Below are 18112 nucleotides of genomic sequence, written 5' to 3' on the forward strand. Positions count from 1 at the left end.
GAGAAAAGACCTCTGGGAAATTATAGAACAGTTTGGGTGGGGAGGGACCTTAAAGACCACCTCATTTCAACCCCCTGCCATGGGCAGGAACACCTCCCACTAGACCAGGTTGCCCCAAGCCTGTCCAACTTGGCCTTGAACACTTCCAGGGATGGGGCAGCCTCAGCAAAGAATTTCTTCCCAGTATCTAACCTAAACCTACCCTTTTTTTCAGTTTGTTGAGCCCACACTGAGTTCTGTCCTCCTGCAACTCCTCTGGCACCTGAAGCTGGATAGGTATTTTTTCCTGCCTGTGTAGCTCCATCTTGGGTGGTGCAGGTTTACTCCAGGAGGTGCCAGTGACTCCAGAGAGGTCTGTGCTCTGATGCCTGTTTGTTCAGGCAGTGAGGGAGGCTTCATTCTGCACTGTGGAAAAAGTCCCACAAATACCCTTGTCAACATGGATTTAAGATCCTAGCTTGAATCAACTTCTCTTTAAAAAAATGGGAGATAGATATAGACATATAGATATAAATATAATTTTTTACCCAGGCGAATTCTGTTAAAGAGCCTCCACGTTTTATTCCTGTTTTCAAGGCTTTTTCTTACAACCTTGAGTGAAGCAGTTTCCCTGGTCTTGAGTCTGGGACAGCTACAGTCGTTGCAGTTTCGAGGCCTCAGGGTCTTTAAGAATGTCCCCGCTGATGGATGCCTGCGGTTCCCAGGGACCAGGGACTGCTGCTCCTCTCTGTGGGACACAACATCTCACGGCGTTCTGCTAGGAAATATTTCTCTTGGCTAAACCCCGTTTTACCACCAGAGGCCGATATGCCCATGTGCTTGAAGGCAGCGAGCTCCCACTGAAACCCACGGACATATTAAAACCTCTCCAGCCTGCCTGAGATGGATTGGTCTCTGTACCCCAGAATCCCCAAACCACCTCTCGCTGAGCTGCTGGGCTGGTGGGATAGCAATGCAGATTTTCTTATTTGACTTTAAAAAAAAAAATGTTTAAAAAAATGTAGCGAGTAGCCATCTGGGGCTGGAATGAAAAGCCAAGCTGTTTGTAGGCACTGTGAGGTCTGATTAAACCTGTCATGACTGGTGCTGCAACACTGGCAAGCAGCTCCCCCAGCACCTCCTCTGCCCAGCCTGGTGTAATCCTGTGCATCACTCATGTGCATGGCAGAGAAATGAAATGTCTCCGTTAGAGCAATCCTTTGGTATTTATTCCTGTGGCATTAAATAAATTTATTTTCCAAAGGAGGTGGACTCTGTGTACATATATTGTAAGTATGTGACGTGCTGGGGCTGCAGGGAGTGTTTTCAAGAAACTATCCAGAGATGGGGGTAGAGCCTGTTTTAATAGCAAGTACATGCACAGCAAAAAATATGAAATCTGAGGCTGTGCTCTTGGTGCTGCAGATGCCCTGGGAAGAGCACTGTGTGCTTCAAACTCACCCAAAGCTCTGGTAACTGGAGATCAAAGTTGCCCATTTTTTCTACATTATACCCCAGCCTTTACCTCCCACTGGAGCAATAGGGGAGGCAAAGCAAAACAGCTGCTTCATAAAGTAGCTGGGAAACTGCTTTGTCTATATCTGACCTGTGCCTGCTGTCTGCCCCTGGCAGGGAGTTTCTTTGCCCTCGTCTCTTTTGGTCACTGAAAGAGCATCAAAACTCACAGACCATGCATGCAGACAACAACTTCTTCTTTAAATTGCCCCAGACTGTGCAAAGAGGATGACAGACTTCCCTAAACACAAGTGCAGAGCAGCATGTGTTGAAAAATAACTTCTGAAACAGGAGGCTACCCTGCACCTGCCCGGGGAAGGAGACTGGAACAAATGTTTCTTTGGGATATATCAGCTGTGTCGCAATGGCAAATGGGTATGGACATCTGGATTTTATGGTAATAGGTGCAAAATAGAATGACATAGAAGAGAATGAACTAAAGAAACGGTTTGTTCCTGCATTGCCTAATATTTATGTAGTAATTACTATTATTAATAATATCATTACATAAAAATGGGTAATTCCAGGTTAAGCGTGGTACAGGCTTTAACATTCTAGGAAAAAAAGGAATCAGGGGAGTCAGGACCTTGAAAAGCCAGGTTTTGACCTCTTGTACTCCACCAAATCTGTTCTAATTCAAGAATTCCCCCTGGAACATGGTGGTCTGGTGGGTTCTGGCCTAAGCCTTTTTGGGATGGAGTATTTGGGGAAAGCACTTGCTGAATGAGGTGTAAGAGTATAAACCCATATAAATACTGCTGACAGTTTTAAGTAATGGTTCTCACCAATAGCTTGGTTGCTTTCCTAGTAGTTCTTTATGCACCAATAAACCCCATTGTTCTTCTCCCAGCTGTTATTCACAAAAAGAACAAAAGCGAGCCAGAGTGTTCTCGGCACATTTCTTTTTAATTAAAATAAAACGACAGACGAAGGAAGCGCGTGGAGCAAAGTTTGAATAAGACATGGCAAATGTCTCTTTTCCCCCATAATTTTAGCCCGTTGGATAGAGGTGATTTATTTCTTGCTAATACTTCAGGTCCTGCTCTGCTGCACCAGGATAAAGTGAAGTGTAAGGCTGGAAGTATCTCAGAGGGATGGTTGTGCCTGGGAGAACTACCCTGGACTCCCACGGGTGCTTTTGGTGCCTCAGATTGTTCTTCCTGACACATGACACATTAATTGCAATATTTCTGCAAATATAGTTGGGTCTCAGCCCTCACTGGGGCTGCACCAGCATGAGCATCTTAAAATTGAGCCCTGAGCATCCTAAACCTGAATCTCTCAGTGCAGGAGGGGAAAAGGGCACTTCTCCTACCCCAAGAGCTCTACTGTCCAAGGCAGGTTTTAGTATTTTTTTCCTAGTGAGGTTGGTGAAACACTGACACAGGTTGCCCAGACAGGCTGTGGCAGCCCCATCCCTGAGAACATTCAAGACCAGGTTGGACAGCGCTTGGAGTAATAAGTAATAATCTCACTGAAGATGTCCCTGCCCACAGTAAGGGGTTGGAACCAGATGAACTTTAAAGGTCCCTTCCAACCCAAACCCTTCTGTGGTTCTGTGCTGTCAGCATTTTGCTGCATAGAGCTGGAGCTGTTCAGAGCAGCAGCACACAGGGACTTGGTGTGATGAACTGTTTACCTTGTGAAAGCATAACAAAGATATGAGCTTTGTTTTTCTGAGAGATCCCGAGATTTTTTTTTTTCTGAAGGCATGTTTTTATTCTGTGCTGTGGGATTATTTTTTTTTTTCCTTGGTGGAAAGGTCTGGCTTTTCTGCAGCTAACACATAAATCCATCTCCCAAATTTAAGATGCAATATTTATGCCTGTGACTTCTGCTGTGGGCTGATGGCTGACCCAGGTAGGGGAAAGGTAAGAGGAGCACACTGTGCTGCAAAGTATCTGCCTGGGGAAATGTGCTGCATCATCAAATATCCCTGCAGGATCCCTGAGATCCTTGGGATAGTGCCTTTGGAGCAGTGTGCCCTTGGTGCCCACTGAGACAACAGTCCCATACTCACCCTTAAAAGTGCCATGCAGAGATGCACCCTCTGCCTTTCTACTGCTTTCCAGAAAATAAAGATTTGGCAATAATCAGAGTATTTCAGGCACAGTGCAGGTCCTGCAGTGCTGATGTCCCAGGATTTTGGCAAGTGGGAGCTGTATCATAAGGACATATAGTGCTTATTTCATTTTCTTTATGATTTGAAGAGCTTGGAAAAATCATTCTGGTGTTTAATCCCAAACCTGTGCTTTAACCTACTTGGAAGCTGTCCCTGAATAATCCATTTTAAAATGCTTAATAGAAAGATTTTCATTCAGCAAACAGAGACCATTAAAAATACAGTGCTTTTAAAAATATTATTCACGTCAAATTGTTGGAAACGAATGCCAAACACCTGCTAAGGAGGGAGGGGCAGACCCTACCAACACTGCAGCCTCTGGCCTGGTCCTCTCCATCCATTTCTTCCCAGGGCAACACTGTTGCCATCCTCCTTGGGCTGCACATTCTATCATCAAAGCATCTGTTCCCTGTGTTCCTGATCACCCAACACTGATGCCATCCCCTCCTTCCAGCTGGATCATGGAAACCCCCCAGATTTATCCAGGAAGAGTTTTAAATCACGTACATTAAAGACCTACCACGGGGGAAACCTCTGACTTACAGTGCTCAGGATATATTAACCATTAAGCAAATCACATTTAATTTATCATCTGAGGAAGCTGTGGGCTGAGTTATCCCACAGACAGAATAGGTGGGGCAGGAGGTTCTCTATCACCATCCTACAGCCCTGCCATGAATCCAGCTCTTCTAATAGTGGGATTTACTGCCAGGCTGACTGCCCTTCTTGCTTTATGTATCCTTGTTCTACACCAGAGAAATTCAGTATGGTTTTCTATACACAGTTTTTAATTAAACTTAATTTCCTGTGATAAAGCCTATAACCTTTGAAGGAGAGAAGTAATATTTTTCTTCTATCCTCTTCTTATTCTGTCATGACTTAAATCATCAGCTCTTGACTGCAGCTGAGATTGATCTGATCTCATGGTGTTTGTCCTTCCCTTATCTGACACGAGAGCCTGTTGGAGCCTCTGGATACCAGCCCAGGCTGAGCATCACTGCATTGTTGGTTCAGGTGAAAAGAGAGAGTTGAAGATTCCTAAGTCCCTTCCTATGTCCCATTAAAATATGCCTCTGGATACGGGACTGAAACACCTCTCCTAGATGTCAAGTGAGCCCCGTGCTGAGGTCCCAGAGTGGGATTCTGGGCACACTTTATGCTGAGGTGCCCTTCTAACCACGATATTACATCATTTATTTTTCCCATCCTCCACTTATTCTCCTCAATATTTGCCCTTGGGAGCAGTCAGGCAGGAGAAGCTGAGGGAGCTGGGGTTGTTCAGCCTGGAGAAGAGGAGGCTCAGGGGAGACCTCGTCACTCTCTGCAACTCCCTGACAGGAGGCTGTAGCCAGGTGGGGTTGGGGAGGTTTAGGTTGGATATTAGGAAGAAATTCTTTACAGAGAGGGTAATCAGCCGTTGGAATGGGCTGCCCAGGGAAGTGGTGGATTCTCTGTCCCTGGAGGTTTTTAAGATGAGATTGGATGTGGCATCAGTGCCATGGTCTGGTAACCACGGTGGGGTTGGATCAAGGGCAAGACTTGATGATCTCTTGAGGTCCTTTCCAACCTGGCTGATTCTATGATTCTATGATTTGTGCTTGTGCCCAGTTATTAATCTAAGTTTTATTTCTATTTGGTTGGCCAAGATGGGCAGTTACCATATACAGGGTACCTTGTGTAAAGCACACTTGGTGTCTTCTTCTGACTGTTGTATTTATTTGTTTTCAATTTTTGGAGGTAGACCCCAGTAATGGGCTGGAGGAACTGGATGCAGGAGTGCATTGCTTATGCCACAACATCTCCAGACACAAGTTCTGGGAGTGTTTGTCTTTTCTGGTTGGTGGCCTGGCTGGTCAAAAGGAAAAAAAAAAAAAAACCAAAAACAAGTGAAGTTGAGACCTTTGCTATCAGTAAGGTGATCCTGACACCATGAATAATGGAGAGGAAATACAGACCAGTGAGATATGGTTGCTCAGTGGGTCTCCTTTTTCACCTGCCCATCTGTCTTATAACCACATGACTGGGTAGGACTGAGTAATTTTTCATGAGGTTTCTGAAGCTGCTACATTTTGTGAGGAGGAGGAATGTCTTTGTTTTCCCCCGACCTGGGCTGGCATGCGAAGGACAAGAAGCAACTTGACCACGTGCCATCACCTGACTGATTTTCCGGGGAGCTACAACCTTGATTGGCACATCATGATACTGTAGACCCAGACTGTCAACTGACCCTGAGCAGAGGCTGAGGTAGCTCTGAAAAAAAAGGAGAAAGTTCTCAGCACAGACCAATTAATAAATAATAATAAGGAAAAGGAGAAAACTCAAAGACAGGGAGAGGCAGAAGAGAGAGGAAGGTGCCTCAGTCAAGGAAGGTAAGGAAGGCAGAAAGAGGCAGAAGGTGGTGATTTGTTGGCACCTGTGGCTTGGGAAGGACAAGAGAATCCAGGATATATCTACACTGAACCAGTGGGGAAGAAGGAAATTGTGTAACAAGGGCAGCCCAGCCCTAGGCAGGGAGAAAAGGAGTAAAGGACTTTGGCAACTGGAAAGGTGGCAGAAGATTAAGGCACTCCTAGAGTGTTGTTAGAAGTGTAGGGGTGCAAAACAATGACATGAAAGAAAAGACTGAGAAGAACAAAATGGAAGAGGAAGAAGAGGAGGAGGAAGAGGAAGAGGACGTAGTGGAAGAAGTGGCTGAAGAAGATGAGGAGGATGAAAGTCATGAGAAAAAAACCAAGAAGAAACCAAAGTCTGAGGACTCAGAGATTGATGAGGAAGTGAAGAAAAAGAAAAAGAAAAAAAAAAAGCGGAGGGAGTACAGCAGTGAGGATGAAGATGACTACGAGCGCAGAAAGAAAAAGAAGAAAAAAGGCAAAAAAAGCAAAGACAAGAAGAAGAAGAAGAAAGGTGACAAGTCCAAGAAAGGAAAGGTCGATGATAACTTTTTGGAGATGTATGAACAGGAGCTTCGGGACTATCATTCAGACTCCTCCAACGCGACAGAAGATGAGTACAACAAAAAAAAAGGTCAGCTCCATCCTTCCCCATTTCCCCTCCTTAGCAGGCACTGTTGGCCACTGCCGATGCCCTTGCTGGGATCCTTCCTGGGGTGCAGGCACTAGTTATTCCTGTGTGGAGAATATTTCTAATTAAACAAGAATTTTATCTGTGTGAGGTGTCTGTAGGAGCTTTTCAGTTTACGATGTCGTGTTGCCATGTGTGTGTTACTGCAATAATTACATTCTCCTAATTAATATTTGCATTGTGGGGCTGTTCAGAAGCTGCACTCAGCAGACTTGCCCTGTGTAAGCAGGATCCACAGCAAAGGTGCACAGTCCTGCTCAATTAGCAGCACGCCGGGGATTTTGGCAACCAGATGAGCAGGCAGTGGAACATAGGACTGATGTAGAAGCAGGAGGTCCAGCACACTGAATCTCTCACTCCTTTAAGCAACCAAACAGGCTGGGAAAAATAGTAATAGCAGCCTCTAAACCTTAATACTGTGTCCCTACAACAAATAGCCCACTTGTTTTATACACAGACAGTACTTGGTTCAATGCATGGTGAGCTGCGTCTCAAGTTGCATCAGAGGAGGTTTGCACTGGATATTTCTTCAAGGAAAGGGTTGTGCAGACCTGGCACAGGATGCCCAGAGCAGTGCTGGAGTCCCCATCCTGGGAGGAATTTAAAAGCTTGTGTGGATGTGGCTCTTGGGACATGGGTCAGTGGTGGGATTGGCAGTGCTGGGGAACGGTTGGACTTGATGATCTTGGAGGGCTTCTCCAATCTAAATGATTCTGTGATTCTATGACTTAAGGTTTTAGGTGATGCACTCCGTTTCATTAGAAGACCACGGTGTAGTTCTATGATTAAAAGAAAAAGCCCTTGACAGGTAGCAGGATCCTCCCAGGCACAGCAGGGTTATCTCCTCGTGAGAGAGGTGGGCGCTGAGGGGTGGTACCAGCAACTGTGCAACTGGACCTTGGTATGACTGGGGCAAGACACTTAACCTCTCAGCACTGTGGTTTCCCCATCAGTTAATTAGAGCAATAACATGTCGTCTGTGGCAACTGGGAGAACCAATCCTAAGGAATAGTGTAAAGCACTTGACACTTGTGGTGTGGCTTTCAGTTGACTACAACTCATGGGTTTTGTGTGATGGTACTGTAGGACTGTACTGGGGAAAAAAAAAAAAGATTCAGTGACTCTGAAGCAGAGGAGAAGTGAGTCCCTCATATATATGCTGTATTTAGGCCATGCACATCACCATTTGTGATGGCTCTTAAGGGTAAGAGAGGCTGTCTTATCCACACTACATTTTTTTATAGTTGAGGGATAATAATTTACACTTTTCAAAGACAGAAGTTTCAACAAGTGTTTCTAATAATCTCTCCATGGTCTTCTGATAATAGATATTGGGATGAAATTCTTGACTATGAGGTTGGTAAGGCCCTGGCACAGGTTGCCCAGAGAAGCTGTGGCTACTCCATCCCTGGAAGTGTCCAAGGCCAGGTTGGACAGAGCTTGGACCAACCTGGTCTAGTGGAAGGTGTCTCTGCCCATGGAAGGGAGTGGGACTGGATGATCTTTAAGGTCCCTCCCAACCCAAACCATTCTGTGATTCTCTGATTCTTCTTAGCTGTGAACAATTTTTTGCAGGGAAGCTGACAGCTTGTGCTTGAAACACTGGGAAATTAAATACTCCCTATCAGAAACTAAAAGCTTTGATCCAAAACCTGCAACACTTAATATTATTACTGCCCCAGGATCTCCAAGAAATCCCCAAATGTGGCCAAAAGTCCCCAGGGTGAACCACTTGGGTCATGGACTGTCCTCACGGAGCTGTGGCGCCACTCCCTCAGTTTTCAGATATTTATGGAAGGAAGTGCACATGTATGTGAGGGAAGAAACAGAGGGTCAGGGAGAGAAGGGTGTTGGGTAGGACTCACACAATCAATGAGCCACTGAGGTTTCCCTCCAAGGGAAATCTTTCTACTGTGCCATTTGGTACCAAGAAGCAAAAGCTCTGGAGCAAACTTCCCTATCCCCTTGCTTGAGCTTCAGCTATTCCCTTTGCCATGCATCATGCTGCTGCTCTCACTATTTTGAGTCAAAAAAAGCTGGGTTTTTTTGTGTGTCTTACTTGGAGGATGCTTGCTGCTGCTTTTCTCCCAAAGGACCATTGGGTGAAATGACTGTTGTTGGTCAGGCCTCGGAGAATCCTGTAACCTCTGCAAAAGCCTCCCAGAAGCTTTGAGGTTGTCAGCTGCCTTAGGTACTGGTCAATATTCAGTAGAGGTATATTTCAGTCCACAAGCTGTGATTCCTTTTGCTGTAAAAAAGAAAAGAGAGATGTTATAAATGTTTTATAAGCAAGGAGTCAGTGGTGCCTGTGTCATCTGATGTTCTCTTTATCTTACTGTATTAACAAACAGGAAAAGGGATCCCCCATCACATTCAATCGATGACTGAGGAACAAGGCAAATTCAGCTCCTGGGGACAGGAAAACAAAAGATATCAAGTGACTGGGCGATAGTGTATCCGAGAAAATTAAAGCAGAGATAGCAGGCATTTTTAACTAAATTGCAGCTGTTGTCCATTCCTGTGATCCTGGTGTTAATGAGATTAGTTATTTATTAATAAGTGTTTGCAAAGTTACTTCTACAGTACAGTAAGGAAAGCTACAGGGAGATCTTATTGTGGCCTTGCAATATTTACAGGGGGCTTAAAAGAAAGATACAGACAGACTTTTTACCGAGGGCCTGTAGTGACATGATGAGGGGTAGTGGCTTTTAAGCTTTGAGGGTAGGTTTGGTGGGACGTAAGGGAGAAATTGTTGTCTGTGAGGGTGGTGAGGCCCTGGCACAGGTTGCCCAGAGAAGCTGTGGCTGCCCCATTCCTGAAAGTGTTCAAGCCAAGGTTGGTTGGGGCTTGGAGCAACCTGGGATAGTGGAAGGTGTCCCTGCCCATGGCAAGGGGGGGAACAAGGTGGTGTTTAAGGTTCCTTCCAACCCAAACCATTCTGTGGTTTTGAGTTGCCAACAATAGAGCATAATATACATTTAATCAGTGGAATCAGTGGATTTAAGGTGCAGTAGGTATCCAAAGGGGGTCCACACAGCACCCTGTCTACCCAAACCATCATTAAAGCTTTTACACGTGTCAGATGTCTCAGGTTCAGAGTGGGTGTCTGACACCCAAAATCAACCCTTCACAGGAATTTCTCTCTTTCTTCTTCCATGCCTTTCTTTTCATATCTCAGATCTTGTCTGCGACTGAGAAGAGTGAGTCTGGCATGATTGTTTATCCTTCTGCTCAGGTCTGGGGTCATAGAATCACAAAGGAAGGGACAAAATGTCACTCTCTTTTCTGTGTCACTCCTGACAAAGCTGTGGATATCTCTGTGTTGGTAGGAAGAAAGAAAATGTTTCCTTTTCCAAACTTCCTTTTTGCCTTTAAATGGGTGTTCCCTCTGGCTGAATTGGTAGCTGCCACTGTGGTGACTCCAGCCCCAGACATGCACAGGCTGTGGCTGATGGTGGAAAGCTCCCACCTGTCCTGTGTCACAGTAAAGTGTTGACTCAGGAGATCTTCAAGCTTCTCTCTGATGTAGCTCACCAAGAGGCATATCTCGTTACAGAGGAAAACAGTCTTCTTTTTTTGGGTCCTATTGATCTACTGATGATAAAATTCTCCTCCTTTCACACCTCGTTTTTTTCGTAACGAGTTTCAGATATGGGTATTATCTGCCCAGGGAAGTGGTGCAGTCACTGTCCCTGAAAGTGTTCAAAAAGCTGTGTGGATGTGACACTTGAGGACACGGGTTAGTGGTGGCCTTGGCAGTGCTGGGGGAATGTTTGGACTCGATGATTTCAGAGGTCTTTTCTAGCCTAAACAATTCTGTGATTCCATGCCACACTGCTGGTTTGTTCCCCTTGCACAGTGGGTGAAGCCGGACTTCAGTGATCTTAGCAGTGCTGATACTAATTATAAGATGAAGAAAGCTACTCAAGAAATGCATGTTTTTGTTAACACATTGCTTCAAATGGTGATGGAAGGGAGAAACAGCCACTGTTAATTTGTAAATAGATATACAAGCTGCTCATCTCTTCTTTTGATGTGTGCCATCCAATTTATTGTGCTATATTTATCACATCACGTTCCTTTGGCGACTGCAGCAAAGGGTTGCACAGAGAAAGCATTCAGGACATGCTGAGTTTATTGCTAAGTTCTGTTTAATGTAATTTAGCAACAGAGTGGAGGAGGAGAATAAGTGTTGTGTGGTCACCAGCTCTCCTCTGTGCTCTATACAGATCTGCAGAGAGGTCTCTCACACTTTTATCACAGATGATCATCAGTTCCAAAATCACCTCATCTGCACCCTGCACCCACTGATCTTCCCCAGACGAGGCTTTGATTAATAAGACAGATATTTTTAATTCCTCCTCACCACTCAAATGAACTTGGGTTTCTGGCATAAAACATTTGGAGGAGAGTTTTGAAATTGCCAGTAGCAATTTCATGTCTTGTGATCCGGAGGGAGACGCAAACCACGAGACCGAGAGAAGGCGACGCTGAACCCTCCTTGGAGCTGTGGTGGACCTTGCCTGCTTGCCTCCTAGCGTTTTCCATATCTGCAGACGACCACGTGAAACACAAATTTTCAAAAGTTTAGATAATTTCTAGCATTTGTTAGATAAGTGTACAAGACTGGAAAAGAGAAGGCTCCGGGTCACCTAACCAGGGCCTCCCAGTACCTGAAGGGAGCTACAAGAAAGGTGGAAAGGGACTATTTACAAGAGCAGGTGATGACAGGACAAGGGAGAATGGCTTCAAACTGAAAGAGAATAGGTTTAGATTAGATATTAGGAAGAAATTTTTCCCTGTGAGGGTGGTGAGGCCCTGGCACAGGTTGCCCAGAGAAGCTGTGGCTGCCCCATCCCTGGAAGTGTCCAAGGCCAGGTTGGATGGGGCTTCGAGAAACCTGATCTAGTAAAAGGTCCCCTGTCCATGGCTGGGGGTGGGAACAAGATGGTCTTTAAAGTCCTTTCCAACCCAGGCCATTCTGTGATTCTATGAACTATCAGCTTGTGTGGCAGAACAAGCCAATACCAAATTAGTTGTGATACTAAAGTGTTGAGTATTTTCAGGAGCACTCGTTAATGTTTTTATGTAGGCATCAAAAATCTTTGTGCCTGGCTGTTAGACACCCCTCACCACATAGCTGTGCAGTCCCACCTGGAGGTGTCATGCCAAAACAGGGCCTTACAAATTGGAAATCAGTGATTAAATGCTGAGGATGGGGCTTTGCAAGGGATCCCACCAGCTCTTCATAGTCCCTGAACAGCTATCGACGTGCAGCAGGGCTGCCACTAGTCACTGGTATGGAAAATCAGTATCATAAAGCCATGAGTGCAAATAAGGATTTTGGAGCAAGCTCTTGCTGGTATCTGAAGGTTTAGGTCCTTGCAAATGTCAGTTTTTGTTTGCAGATGTGTGTTTAGCAAGTGTAGGTACAGGGCTGGGGGGAGTGAGCACTTGTGTACGCCCACCTCTCCCTCTGCCCAGGCAGGACCCTGCAGCCCCAAGCATATGCAGAATTCATTCTTGTTAGGCACACATGATCCATTTGGGATGGCTCAGTCCAGCTGGCAGCACCAAAAACAGCATTGAGGAGCAGCTGTAGGTGCCAGGCTGCCAAAGGCATGGCACAGCTGATGCCTGTAAAACCCACACCCCAGAGCAGGAGCTGCAGCTTTCCAGCATTGCTGCTCTCCTCACACCCAAAATACTCAAATCTGAATGGTATGGCAAGTTCAGTTTTATAAGCTCAGTTTTATACCCTTAATTGCCTGTGGCTACCTTTTAGATTGAATGTTTGGGTTTGGTCTTGAACAGAAAATACCTGGGAGTACCTGAAGAGAAACCGAACAGGATTTCACTGAGAAGCAGATGTTAAATGCAGATCAATATATTCAATTCTAGATGTGTCCCCCCCCAACCCATGTATTCCATCAGCCTGGATTAAATTATCTGTAGCATCTAAAGTGTCCTTTCTGAGGAAAGTGTCCTTTCTGAGGAAAGTGACCTTTAGAAGATGCAGGACTAGAACTTAGTCAGACTGGAATAATTAAAGAAGATTAGAAGATTTTTTTTTTCAGTTTTTCTTTTCATTTTTCCCTTCTCCCTTTTCCTTCTTCCTTTTTCCCTTTTCCCTTTTCCTTTTTCCCTTTTCCCTTTCCTTCCTTAAGAAACTAATTGAGATTCCTATGTCTTTAAAACATCCAAGCTTTTGGGTAGTTTTTCATTCCCTGGTTGCAGAAAGAGAATTGAGGAGCTGCCTTTGCTCACAGGTACAGCAATTCCCTCCACTGATGCATCAAATTCCCAGTTTCAGGACTGCATTGATATTTTAAGGATCATTAGTTTTGTTCCCATTTATACTTTGTTAAATATACATCTTCCAGGCCCTCTGCAAAGCTGTTTATCATCCTGTCCCCAGGAATTTGGACTAGTATCTGAATACTGTTCCATTAAAATGGTAACAGGATCTGAAGCTGAATGGAAAGTGTAGGCAGAAAATAGTACTGAGCTGTAAGTGACTAAGCATAAGCAGGGAACCAGGGCAAACCAGTATTTTATTCCTGTTTAGGTCAATCCCACAGCCTCAGGTGAGGTGGTTTATTCATCTGAACAGGAAACCAGAGGCTTGTGGTGGGTTTGGTGTCAAGAACCTCTGATTGGTGCTGGGATGTGGTGTTTACTGGGGGTTTGTTTCTCTTTCAGCTGTCCAGGACATGAAGCCGGGGTATGACTTCCAGATTCACAATGTATTTTTGTCTGGTTAAGGCCTCTTCTTGGCTGACTATTGCTGCTCCAAGAAATATTTCTTTATTCTCAATGCCTTTTGGGTGCAGATAGTACCCCAGGCATTGTCAGAGGGATTTTTCTTCCTTGCTAGACACTGCTGTGCAACACGATGACACAGAGCGGAAACACTTAAAGAAAGATTGAAAATAATAATTGTGCCTTTTGTTGATGGATTTACACGTACTCCAAGACACACTAGACACATATCACAAAGTACTTGTACATTGTTGCTGTAATTGAATGTGGTTATTGGAAAATAGGTCTTTTTGGCACTTCGCCCTCTGATGTTCAGACCTGCTGTATTTTTCAGCATCAGTTTGTTGCTCTCCACTTTTCATCTGTATCATAGTAGTGTCTCATTCAGACTGTCTCTGTGAACTGTCAGTGCTAATTAGGGCATATTTGTAAAGAAGGAAGAGTTGTGAGATGGGAAAGTCATAGGTTATATCAATTAATTTTATTAATTACTTATTTTTAAGGTGCTATTTGGATAGTACAATGATATATATGTATGTGTATATATATAAATCTGTATATCTCGAATGCTTAAATTGGGGAGTTATGATTAATTCATGGAATCATAGAGTCCTAGAATGGTTTGGGGTAGAAGGGACCTTAAAGATCACCTGTTTCCAACCCCCTGCCACGGGCAGGGACACCTTCCACCAGACCAGGTTGCTCCAAACCCCATCCAACCAAATTCGTAATGACATCTAACAATGCACATGTAAATACAAGCAACACGTAACTTATATGTATAACAAGCTTCTGATAGGCACCAGTCCCTGCTTATGCCAAGCTTCAACCTGAAACAGAGCTAGAAATCAACTCCTAGGAGCAAAATATGCTGGTTTCCTCACCAGAGAGCTGCCAAGGGCAGAGTGTCACCCCCCAGCTTGCAGCCGATGCGTCTGTGGTGGGGTGGCTGTCCCTGCTCACAGCACCACCCAGTCCTCACCTGCTGGTGGCTTTGCCAGCTGTTCACTCCTGAAGAGATCCCCACTGGATTCGCCGCCTCGGGGGCAAGCAGTTTTGAAATGTGTTACTGTTGGTGTGTTTTTCCCTGGGAAAACAACTCAGCCTTTCCTCAGGAACAAACTGTGAGAAATGCCTCGCCTTGCTTATGCCAGGGAACATTCAGGATCAGGCGCCTGCAGTGCCCCCAGGCCAAGGATGCTGGGTGTATAAACAAAAAAAAACAAACAAAAAAAAGAATATTTGGTGAAATTGCTCTTCTTTCTGCCTGGTTATTGAGGGTTGGGGCTGGCACCAAGGAGAGTATCTCTCCTTGGCCTTGGTTCTTGTGATGTCTAGATGACTGGAAGAAAGTGGGGATTCTTGTTAGAGTCTGGTGACATAGAATCACAGAATCACAGAACAGTTTGGGTTGGAAGGGACCTTTAAGGTCATCTTGTTCCACCCCCTGCCAAGGGCAGGGACACTTTCCACTAGACCAGATTGCTCCAAGCCCTGTCCAACCTGGCCTTGGACACTTCCAGGGATGGGGCAGCCACAGCTTCTCTGGGTAACCTTTTCCAGGGCCTCACCACCCTCACAACTAAGAATTTCATCCCAATATCCCATCTAACCCTGCCCATTGTCAGTAGGAAGCCATTCCCCCTTGTCCTGTCCCTCCAGACCCTTATCCAAAGTTGCTGCTGAGCTTTATTATAGGTACTCTTCAGGTACCAGAAGGCTGCAATTAGGTCAGCCCAGAGCCTTCTCTTCTCCAGGCTGAACTATCCCAATTCTTTCAGCCTTTCCTCATAGGAGAGCTGTTCCTTCCCTCTAATCATAGACATGATGGGCAGCAGGGAATTGCTTCCCATTGCATTCTGCAGATGTGTTGCTCTACCACACACTTTGTTCAGTGCTGCAGATAAAATCAATTCCATATTTTACCCAGGCTATGTTATACACTTCCCATTGGACAGCAGTGCCTAATGTTCTTGTCAATAGTTGTGATTCAGAGACATGCCATGTCCTGGCAGGCCCTTCTTGCCTCTGAAAGATGATGAAAGAAATGGAACAGGTTTCTCCTGCTAATGTTTCTCTCCCCTGAGGCACAGTGTTTTCCTCCAACACAATTTAAACTTGAATAACAAAGATGTCAATTTTATTTTAAGCTAATTCTACTTTGCTGTTCCAGCAAAGAACTGAGACGGTTTTCCTGGTGGTGCTCAGGCAAAAGCACTTTTAAGTGATAGCTGGAGCACCAGATGAATCAAGTTTGGCTTCCTATACTGCATAAGAATGAAATGTTGATTTTGCAATAGCTGATGAAGTGAAACAAACTCCAAACCACAACTACTCTGCCTGTGGTAATGGGCAGGACAGTGTTCAACTTTGGATTTGTATTTTAAGAACTAAATGATGTTTCAGAGATCAAAATAATGAAATCTGTGTGTATTAGCAGTAAGTTTGCAGGAAACTTCCCTAATCCATGTCTGTGACTTGTCTCAAAATGCAAAATACTCTTAATTCTGCAATTCTTTGTATAATCTATGAATAGCAAGATGTATAACAGTGTGCAACTGGTCTAAATACTTGTGGAAAAAATCCCCCTCTTTTGCTTTGAATAATTAATTTGGCATCCATGCCAGACTCAAAAGCTGCTTTCCATATAGCATATAAAAAGCAAGAAATCTCTCTTAATGTGGGAGGCCCAAATCTACTCACAGTTTTGCCCATACGAATCCAAAGCCATTGTGCTCAAGTCAATGGAGTTAGCCAGGATTTGCCCTAGAGTGAATGAGAGGAGAACTTGACTAATTTTTTGTACGACAAGAGATTATTGTCCAAACTGTGGCTTGCTAAAAACAAACAGGCTCTGATTTCAGAGGCCCATCTTCATGGTGGGCAAAGGGTCTTGATTTAACAGTAACCATAATAAGTATTTAATTGGTGTGTTCACATGCATAGAGCATCTTTTTGGCAAACATAACCTGTAACAGACCCTTAAAAGCTTCCAAGTATTTTGCATAAATGTCAAGGTGCTCTTCAGGTGCTCCAAGACAAACACACTCTGAAGTGCTTCAGTAGGAACCAGAGTGATTGGTGCTTTGCATGAATCAACATGAAGTGAATATTGAGAATAATCAGTGAATTCCCAACTGGAAGTGCAGTGAAGTGCAAACAGCCATTACTGCTGCTGAACTAAATGCATCCTGCTACAGAGATGCATCCGACAGTAGTTCTGAGAGCCATGGCTTCAAAGCAGTTGGTGTTGATTCAGGTTTATATTCAAGATGAATCACAGAATGGGTGAGGTTGGAAGGGACTACAGTGGGTCATCTGGTCCCACCTCCCTGCTCAAGCAGGGCCATCTAAGAGCACATGGCACGGGATTGTGTCCAGATGGTTCTGGAATATCACCAGTGAGGAGACTCCACACCCTCACTGGGAAGCCTGTTTAGTGCTCTGTCACTGCACAGGAAAGAAGTTCTTCCTCATGTTCAGGTGGAACTTCCTGGGCATCAGTTTCTCCTTGTTGCCTCTTGTCCCATTGCTCAGCACCACCAAGGAGAGCCTGGTCCATCCTCTGATACTCTCCCTTCAGAAACCTGTGTTTTCTGCTTTCCCTCTTCCTTATCAAACTCTTCCATGACTCCTTGCTACCTTTTCTGTTTTATTCCATCTGCTTAATCATTCTTGTGGCATAACCCTCATCCGTTTTTCCTACCAACAGCAGTTAAGGCACCATCATGAACTCCAGCTCAGTTCTCCGTATGAGGAGTGTGAAAACAGGACTTGTAGTCGCTGCCATAATTGGTGCTGAGCAGTTCCACGTTGTTGAAGTCAGGAAAACCTGAATTTATCAGCCAAAGCACTCTTCTGCCCTGGAGATACTCCTTCCTTATGCAGCTAAGGGAATTTTGCTTGCTCTTGGCTAAAGGATCTCAGTCTCCGCTTGTCAGTCTCTACAGCTTTACAGTAATTTTGGCAGTCATTTTGAAGCGTTTCTCCATTGAATGGATGAATTTATAGTTTCAGCTCTTTCTGCAAGGCAGGGAAATGGATGTAAGTTCTTCCAGCGATGCTGCAATGTAACTCGATACTGATTTTATGCTGTCTGTATCTTGCACTTGAAATGACCATTTTTGAGTGCTTATTTTCGGCAAAGAAACCAGTGTCTGTAATTTCCTTTATTGAGCTTGTATATGCCTGAGAAAAGCAGTAACAGAATTGCAGTGCATAGTAAATCAGCCCTGTTTAGCTTGCTGAAGCTTTCACTGTTTTCTGCAGCCTTTGTGCTCAACAGCTGAACAGTGCAGTCAGATGGGGATTCGATATCTACCAGAGGAGATAAGTGAACTAAATTCCACTTGATAGAGATAATATTTGGAACAAAAGGGTCTGTATCAGTAACTGTATTAAAGCTTTGTATTGACTCTGCCTGGTCCATTGGGAGGAAAGCCAGATTTAGAGACTGGGCTGAAAGTCAAGTGTTCCCATATTAACACTTTAGATTACTGTAACCTGGCCATGCTCTGAGCACTCAGAATAGACTTACCTTGACCTTGGGGTGGGGTTATTTGCCATTTAAAAGCACCTAAATGTAGGTGTACTCCTGTGAGCAGTGGCCCATGCAGAAAAATGATATTCAGACTGGGATCCAGTACTCTCTCT

At 44.6% G+C, this 18112-nt stretch overlaps 1 protein-coding gene across 1 annotated transcript in view; it reads left to right on the forward strand.

Annotated features, from left to right (window-relative positions):
• The first annotated feature begins 6225 nt into the window (after window positions 1-6225).
• LOXHD1 (lipoxygenase homology domains 1) overlaps window positions 6226-18112 on the forward strand; it is a 149843-nt gene continuing 137956 nt past the window's right edge. Inside the window, exon 1 of the mRNA XM_032675721.1 lies at window positions 6226-6640. Within this exon, the coding sequence (XP_032531612.1) occupies window positions 6226-6640 (415 nt within the window). The remainder of the gene's footprint in view (window positions 6641-18112) is intronic.

This window comes from Chiroxiphia lanceolata, chromosome Z (genome assembly GCF_009829145.1).
Source record: "Chiroxiphia lanceolata isolate bChiLan1 chromosome Z, bChiLan1.pri, whole genome shotgun sequence".
NCBI classification, from domain to species: Eukaryota; Metazoa; Chordata; class Aves; order Passeriformes; family Pipridae; genus Chiroxiphia; species Chiroxiphia lanceolata.